We start from the raw sequence: 9,151 nt of genomic DNA on the forward strand, positions 1-9,151 counted from the left end.
ATTATTATTGTTATTGTTATTATTATTAATTAGTAGATGACTGGATGAATGAATGTAGAGTAGAAAGACAGCTTGCCATTCCTTTATAAAACAGAAACCCCCGCTTTCTGGAAACCCACAACACCACTTCGGGCTTCACTTCTTGGACCTTTATTCTTCTAAACAAAGTTCAGCCTGTGTATGTTATACTCTGTTAACCACGGAAACCCAAAGGTCCTTCTCTAACTAACCCGCTGCGCTCCCTGCTCTCACAGTCTCTGCCTCCTCTCATGTTGGACAGTCGTGTGAGGAGCTATGGAGCACAGCAGCAACCACCCAGAGGACTTCCCGCTTAATGTGTTTTCTGTCACTCCCTACACACCCAGCACGGCCGACATCCAGGTGTCCGACGACGACAAGGCGGGGGCCACTTTGCTTTTCTCCGGGATCTTTCTAGGACTGGTGGGGATCACGTTCACTGTCATGGGCTGGATCAAGTACCAGGGCGTCTCCCACTTTGAATGGACCCAGCTCCTCGGGCCCATCCTCCTCTCCGTCGGAGTGACATTCATCCTGATCGCGGTGTGCAAGTTCAAAATGCTTTCCTGCCAGTGGTGCACAGAAGGCGAGGAGAGGGTCCTGGACTCGGACCAGACTTCGGGAGGACAGTCGTTCGTTTTCACCGGCATCAACCAGCCCATCACCTTCCACGGGGCCACCGTGGTGCAGTACATTCCTCCTCCCTACGGTTCTCAGGAGCCTCTGGGGATGAATGCCGCCTACCTGCAGCCCATGATGAACCCTTGCGGCCTCGGCCTCCTACCTTCTAGCGGAGCAGTGGCTGCCACCCCAAACCCCCCTCAGTACTATACCATCTACCCTCAAGACAACGCTGCTTTCGTGGAGAACGAGGGCTGCCCTCCTTTCGTGGGTGTTGGAAACCACAGGTATGCTGGGTCCTGGGATCGCTCTTCTCCCGTTCAGCATCACAGTATCTATGGCTATGTTTGGACCTCCAGGCAGGTGATGGGGACTGTACACGTCGGTGTAGCCTGCCACCCAGGGTGGTTGCCACGGAGCTCTGCAAGTGCAACTGTGTTTTGTGCTGTTTCAGGCCCAGCTCTGATGCTGACCAGCCAGAAGGGACGCAGATGGAAGACGAGGACTCGGTCCGTTTCTCGCCTCCCCCCTATGAGGAGATATACACCCTCCCTCGCTAGAGACTGTAACGTTCAGGAAATGGGCATTTAAGTCATTGTGATGTGATACTTGGAGAGATGGATGTCGTGACCTTCACAAGTTAGATGCCAAAGCAGCTCAGGCGTCCTTACAGATGTCATTCAAGGTGGGAAAGAAGTGGAGGGGGAGGGTGTGAAATGTACCCCTTAAATTAAGCTGCCCCGGGTAAATTCTCATGTGTTACACGTTTGAATTCTCTCAGCTTAGACATTTTCTGCAGCTGGAGGCATCACTTAATGGTAGAATGAAATGTAGCATACTCAGTGCCTGGGGTTTGATCTCTAGTACCAGGAAAACAAAACCAAAACCAAATAAGATCCCTCTCTACTTAAGGTCCAGGGGGAAAAGGGCACCCTGTTTCCCCATCCCCCACCCTGTCTCCATTCTCCATGGCCTTGGGAGTTTTAACTCCAGTGGCCATGGCAGCTTTCAGAGTGATAAAGTGGGACTGGAGAGGAAGTAGGCCCAACAGGGATTTCCCCTGCACCCATGCTGGACCTCCCAAAGTGGACTTACTTCTCCCAAACAACCTGGTTGCTATGTGATCTCCCTTGAAGCCTTTGGATCTTGAAAAGTCTGTAAAAGAAATAAAGAGGGGAAACCCATTAACAAATAAATAAATAAATAGAATGGAATAAAATAATGCCTCGTGTTAGAATAGTACTGGATGACTGACGAGACAGTGTGGAAGAGATCAGTAGGCTAATGAATAAATCCATAATCTGTCACTAAGCCACAGTGACACCTGCTGCTGCTGCTGCTGCTGCTGCTGCTGCTGCTGCTGCTGCTGCTGCAAGGTTGAAGTTCACGGTGTAATGTACCCGAGTGAGTTCCTCGGCCCCCCTCAGCCCCAGGCTATGATCTGCTGGCTTGAACTGGCTCAACCGGGTGGCTTACAGAACACAGGTACTTCTCTGTTACAGTTCCACAGAGTCGAGCTGCCCCGTCTGTGGGCAGTGGTGGATCATGGAGCCGATCTCCCAAGGTGAGAAGAGTTCCCATTCCTCGGAACAAAGAGAGCTGATCTCCTTCATCTTTCTAAATCTGAGCTGTCGAGCTGTCTCAGCAACCAGAACAAAGTTGCAGACTTTAGGAGGTGTCTAAAGGTTTTGCAAAGAGAAAGGACTATTCAAGGTGAAGGTGTTTTTCCCGGGAAAGACACAAGAATTAGCAGGTCTTTAAGGTTTCAGTACTGTGCTTATACATGGAGTTATTTTTACTTTCTATCAGATCTAGTTTTTTCAATGATAGTAAAATAACCTGGCTTATTATTGTGATTCATATTATGCCTTAGGGATAAAAGCTTTTATAGTTATTTTTCACTTTGGTGATAACAAGCAATAGAAAACTAGAAGTCTCTATACTCTGCATAGTGATTCTCCATCCAACATGCTCACGAAATCCCAACATTCACTCTTTAGACTGTCTTCAAATTCACTACGTAACTATGTAGACCAGGCTGGCCTTGAACTCACAGAGATCCACCTGCCTCTGCCTCCCATGTGCTGGGATTAAAGGTACACCAGCATGACCAGCAACATCTCCAATTCTTAGCTAAGGGCCACTGACTTTAGGGAGGAGATTAGGAGACAAGGACATGGTAGAGCATCGTTAATGGCATGCTGACTGACACATGACACAGCCCTGCCTCCCTTGGCCCTTTTCTTCCCACCCTCATCTCCTTTTATAATCGTGGTTTGAGTCATAATGAGCATCAAAAGGGGCATGTCAGGAAAGGGGATCTGTACAGAGCTGGGTTGGACAAGACAGACAGTCGTCTTGGGATTGTTGGGAGAGCCAGCTATTCAGGAATGGGACCTCTGGGGATTTTAGCTCCAGGCAGCATAGTCATTCAACGCCACTGTTCCAGTTCCTAAGGCAACATAGACGTCATTTATATATCTACTGATGCCACTTCAGGACTAGTGTCCTCAGGAGTTCAGAGTATGTGTGAGGTTTGCAGTAGTAGGAGATCAGGAAATTGGAATTTGGGAGCCAGGAATGGAGTTCAGTTGATATAAAGCCTGTGTAGCATGCACAGAACCCTGGTTTGATCCCCACTGCTACACAGACTGGGCACGGCGGTCCATACCTGTGATCCAAGCATGCTGGGGCAGGAGCAGGAGGATCAGAAATTCAAGGTTATTATCTGCTACAGACCACATCTGAGGCCAGCTTGACATACACACAACCATTGCAAAAGAAAGATAACGGTGAGAATTTGGGTTTTTTTTTTTTTTTCAAGCCACGTTTGTTAGTTGACATCGAATTTGTAGCGGCCACCAAGCCAGAAGATACTTGTGAAAAACCAAACCAAGAAAAGAGCAGATACAGCTCTGCCCTCAGAACATCTCCAGTCTAGTGGGGGAATGGACACTGGTTACTTTTCTCTGTGATCTATTGATTATTCTCAGGTTCCTCTGAGGGATCCTGGAGAAATAAAGTCAGAGCCATTGCCTTGTGTGACCCCAGGGAGTCCTGTTCACAGGGTCTGTCTGTCTGGCTACCAGTGGTGTTGGTCAGGGAGTGAGGACTATGCAGGGACTTAGAGGAACACTTATACTCGCTAGAAAGAGAAGGGAGCACAGCACACAAGGAGGGGAGGAGCCTGCAGATCCATGTGGGCGGCAGAAGAAGAGGCACCACGTGGGTGGGTTGGGGAAGCTGTCTTACCTGCTACACGAGCCCTGCAAGGGAGCGTCTTTACTATACAAGGGAGTGAACTCCACTCGCTAATTTTCTTGCTGTGAGACAGTCCCACCACACTCTATCCTAGTATCTGGGAACAGCTGAGGCTGAAGTATGGGAAACCCACTGACGGACACCTGGCCTGTGACCACCAGGTCCTAGCTTGGGCTCCTGGTCAGTCAGTGTGTATGTGTTCTCCACAGTTTCTGGCTGCGGCCTACATGGTTGCCTTTGAACTTTCTCTCAGTATCTTATCAAGGGTGAATGTGAGACTGATCTGGGGTCAGGGGACTGGAGCCAGTCCCCTGGTTTTCTGTCTCCTCCTTAGATGATCTGTGGGGGAGGCAGCCTGGCTCTGGGCAGACACTCAAGGAGTCCAACGTCCGGCTTGCCAAGCATTTAGGTTTTGCGTGAGAGCACTTGGGAAGCGGAGGATATTTAATTTTTATCTCTTTGGAAGAAAGCCACTTTATTCGAATTGACTCACAAATAGTAACTTTATACGGTTTAAGGAGACACACAATTGTCTTCCCAGCCCCCGCCCCCAATTCTACACCATCTCAGGGAATGTCAATGCAGTCGGAACAGTTCGAGGCAGTGAGGCTGTGAATAATGAGAGGGTTAACTTGGAGCCTTGCACCCTATAGTTTTATCATCGGTTACAATTTTTGAGGTGAAAAAACTTGATCAGAGCCAATTTTCCGTTTCTTCCATATGAACTTAAAAACAAAACAAAACAACAACAACTAATGACCCTCTCTTATCGCCTTCCTTCTGTCCCACTGAAACCTTCCTTCCCGACAAGTGCCTTTCCTACTTTGTGTGAGCGCGCGCGTGTGTGTGTGTGTGTGTGTGTGTGTGTGTGTGTGTGTGTGTGTGTTGTGTTGTGTGTTTGGCCCATTGAGTTTCACTAGGGTCATTTGCATGAGCATGGGGGTGAACTCAATTAGACTAATTCATTTGCAAGCTGACCTGAACAGCACTCAAAAAATTGTCTTAGCTCCTAAGGACAAGTACTATGATGCATCTGCTGCCGCTCCCCAAGGCTCCCGGGAAGGGAACCAGCATTTCTCGCTTCACCTCAGCGAAGGCATTAGCCAGTGGGTGGCCCACTAGCCACACTAACTGTAATGGCTGTGATCTGGGCCTTGGGACCCAGCTGCTGGGTGCAGCATCAGTGGGCCAATGGAGATGGGCCTGCTCTTGGTGGCAGAGCAGCAGGGGCTGGCCGGAGGACATCTCTCATCTGAGGGACCCTGATAGCAGCATAGAGGCCATGTGGGACGTCTTTGGCATCCCAAGCACGTGGTGACTCAGCAGCTGGAAATGGTGGATTCTGTGGGAGTGTTTCAAAGAAGAGGAACTGTGACCTCTTAGGTCAAGACCCAGAAGGCTTATTAGGGTGTAATGTCTCCGCCTCCTCCCTTCACACTCAACCTCCAGTGGGGTCATGAAGTGGACCACCGACAACGAATTCAAAATGTTGCTGAAAAGGCTTTTAATTATAGGAAACAGTGTTTATTTTTATTTTATTTTATTTTATTTTTTTCAGGTTTTTCGAGACAGGGTTTCTCTGTGTAGCTTTGCGCCTTTCCTGGAACTCACTTTGTAGCCCAGGCTGGCCTCGAACTCACAGAGATCTGCCTGCCTCTGCCTCCCGAGTGCTGGGATTAAAGGCGTGCGCCACCACCGCCCGGCAGTGTTTATTTTTTAAAATACTTTATTAGTTGTCGTAATCAAACCCACACAGATCAGACTTTTCAATTTAATACTGTGTGCTACCTTTTACAAATAAAAAAAAGTTCAACATTTTTAATAAAGCTGTTAATTCCTGTACAACGGCAACTCAGCATGGTAGACTTTTTTCCAAAATTGACAACACAGCTAGCTTCCAAAAATCCAGTGTATATGTGTATATCTACCTTTGTTTGCATTAGAGACCAATAACAGTTGTGGAAACATTCAGAACACTTCACGGGAAAAAAAAAAGTGAAAAAACAAAACAAAAAACAAAACCAAAATCCTAGAAAAGAACACAGTTCTGTTGATGCCGTGGGACCCGCATCCTTCCTCTTTTTTATTAGCCTCTCAATCATCATCTGGACAAAGAACATTCTGGTAGCACCAATGAGAACAGCTCTGATAAGGCAGGGTCACTATCGTGCATTGTGGGGCAGGTACAAGCTGTCTTCCAGCCATAGAGGTTGGGCCCCGGCCTGTAACTAGAGTGCTATCTATAACTATATAACCGATAACTATATAACCTACAGCTACAGTGCTGGTAGATACACTGGATGGGGACTCTTTAAGACTTGAGCCTGCTGTTCCAGCAGAGGGCCCCAAAGATGGCATGGAGAAAAGGCTTCTGCATGAAGAACCCCCTAGATGGCCGTGGTGGTTCTCTTCCATAACCTCAGCACTCGGGGATGAGCGTGGAGGTCTGAGGCAGGAGGATCCCCACAAGTTCAAAGCTAGCCTGGGCTACACAGGGAGTTTCAGGCCAGCCTAGGCTGAGTCTCCAAACAATGCCAACAAAAGAACAACAAAGTTGACCTTAGCTGGGAGCACCAGGGAGCAGATGAGAACTGAGTCTCCTGGCTGGCAAAGCGGAGAGCTATGGACGTCTTTGGTGGGGCAGGCGTGAGCTCATGAAGGCTTGAGACGCAAGACCGGAACTCCTACCGCAGGATGCTTCCACCGAGCCCTTAGCGCACACCCTTTCTCTCCTGAGCCTGGGCAGGCAGATCCCTCCTGCAACACCGGGTCAGCACTTCTGCAGGTGTGGGTTCCCCAGGGATTGCTGTCACCTCCACTACGCTCCACTGAGCCATGCGCAGCAACTTTCCAAATGCTCCCTGTGGCTTTTGGCTGCACAAACAGGCCTTTGAGCTCTCCCCTTGCTTTTCTTCTTCTTGATACAGTAGAAAACTAAAAGCCCCTTGTTTGTGGAGCGCTGACCTTGGGTGTCCGTTTTCAGCTTCAGTCCTGTGGGACTCCCTTTGACCTTGCTTACTGTTAGATCCGTGGGGTAAGATTTCACTGGACCTCAATACTGTGGGGGTGGCTGTACCCCAGACAGACGCCCCTCTCCAGAGCCACGGCATGGAAACCTCCTGTCAGCCATGAGTCGAGAGGCTCCAGCATCCATCAGATAGGATATGGTCTCGAACCCAGTGTCGTCTCCACCTGTCACACACAACCTGTGTGCTATCTTAATGGCTATGGCACCATCAGCATCCACAGGGGCCTCACTGGCCCTGCACATAGCCAACACTCTGTCCGTGTTGAGTAGCAAATGCAAGGTGACTGTATGAGAACTTACAGAAAGATGACAGATAACCTAGCCTGTTAGCTGTTGGCAGGGTTTTGCAAGAGTCTTGCTCGGTTGCCCCAACTGGTCTTGAATTTGTGGACTCAAGTGACCCCTTCACTCAACACTGTATTAGTGTGACTACAGGCACACACTTTCTTTCTTTTCTTTTTTCTTTTTTTTGGTTTTTCGAGACAGGGTTTCTCTGTGTAGTTTTGCGCCTTTCCTGGAACTCACTTGGTAGCCCAGGCTGGCCTCGAACTCACAGAGACCCGCCTGGCTCTGCCTCCCGAGTGCTGGGATTAAAGGCATGCGCCACCACCGCCCGGCTCAGGCACACACTTTCATGTCTGACTCTTGGAGCTCTGCCTTGCGTGTGTATACACATGGAGGTCAGAGGTCAGTCTCTGATATTGTTCCTCAGTTGGCACCCACCATTTTTTTTTTTTTTTTTAAGCAGGGTCTCTCACTGGCCTGGAACTCACCAAGTAGGCTGGCTCGCCAGTGAAACCTAGGGTGTGCACCTATCTTTCCCTGTCTGGGATTTCATACACGGATATAGCCAAGCCTGCCTTTAAAAATTGGTTCTGGGAGCCGGGCGGTGGTGGCGCACGCCTTTAATCCCAGCACTCGGGAGGCAGAGCCAGGCGGATCTCTGTGAGTTCGAGGCCAGCCTGGGCTACCAAGTGAGTCCCAGGAAAGGCGCAAAGCTACACAGAGAAACCCTGTCTCGAAAAACCAAAAAAAAAAAAAAAAAAAAAAAAAAAAAAAAAAATTGGTTCTGGGGCTCAAGGCTTAAACCCAGTTCCTCATGCTTGCATAGGAATCACTTTCTCAACTGAGCTATCTCCCCTTTCCTTTCCTTCCTTTCCTTTCTTCCCACCCCTCCCCTCCACCAGGACGTTTCTCTGTGCAGCCCTGGTGGTTCTGGAATTTACTCTGTAGACCAGACTGGCCTCGAACTCAGAGATCCACCTGCCTCCGTCTTCCGAGTTCTTTTTTTTTTTTCTTTTTTCCTTTTTTTTTGAGACATGTTTTCATTATGTGGCCATACTGGCTTCAAATTCATGATCCTTCTGTCTCACCCTCCGGAGTGCTAGGATTATAGGTATGCACCACCATGTCTGGCCTATTGGTTTTTGACATGATTAATATCTTCGAACAATTAGAAGAGAGGTAGTAATAGTCCATGAAATCTGTGTAGCCATCTTCCAACCTCAATGATTATCCACTTACAGCACCGTGCACAGTCACCTGGACGTTTAAAAAAAATCCATCAAATTATTACTCTAAAATATTTTATTATGCCGGGCAGTGGTGGCACATGCCTTTAAACCCAGCACTCGGGAGGCAGAGGCAGGCTGATCTCTGAGTTCGAGGCCAGCCTGGGCTACAGAGTGAGGCCCAGGACAGCCAGGGCTACACAGAAGAATCCCTGTCTCAAAAAAACAAAAACGAAAACAAGCCGTAAGAATAATTTTTATTGTGTATCTTTAAAAAACAAAGACTCGTAAACAACGGCAGCAGCCATTGCCACACTTGAGAATGTCCAGTTGCCTCACGCCATCAGATATCTGTTCAGTGTGCAGCTGCCCCCTTTTCTTTCTAATTCCCACGCTTCCCCGACAAAATGAGATGCTTTTACTCAGCACCCCATACCTAACATCTCTCGCTGTTGTACACTCTTTCTTGGGCAGCAGAGAGTTTGCGAAGGATTCATAGCAGGGAACAGATTCTACTTTCCAAACAAAAACGTTTTTCGAGGTTTTTCCACTTCACGTCTTTGTTAGCAGCCCCCAACTGTAGGATTCCCATAGAATTTGTAGATTTGGCCCCTGCTTTAAACATATTTGGACCCCCCACCACCACAGAGGCCTAGAAGAGAAAGAAAAAAGCATGCCAGGAGAAGGATTTGGGGTGTTTGAGAATCATTCT

The 9,151-nt window shown here is 48.5% G+C and overlaps 1 protein-coding gene across 1 annotated transcript; it reads left to right on the forward strand.

Annotated features, from left to right (window-relative positions):
- The first annotated feature begins 294 nt into the window (after positions 1–294).
- Positions 295–1,199, forward strand: Tmem174 (transmembrane protein 174). The gene is made up of 2 exons (XM_052742833.1): positions 295–926; positions 1,094–1,199. Exons 1-2 carry the CDS (start codon positions 295–297, stop codon positions 1,197–1,199), a joined length of 738 nt encoding a protein of 245 aa, XP_052598793.1.
- The last annotated feature ends 7,952 nt before the right edge of the window (positions 1,200–9,151 follow it).

This window comes from Peromyscus californicus, unplaced genomic scaffold (genome assembly GCF_007827085.1).
Source record: "Peromyscus californicus insignis strain IS unplaced genomic scaffold, ASM782708v3 Scaffold_18__1_contigs__length_77618521, whole genome shotgun sequence".
NCBI lineage: Eukaryota > Metazoa > Chordata > Mammalia > Rodentia > Cricetidae > Peromyscus > Peromyscus californicus.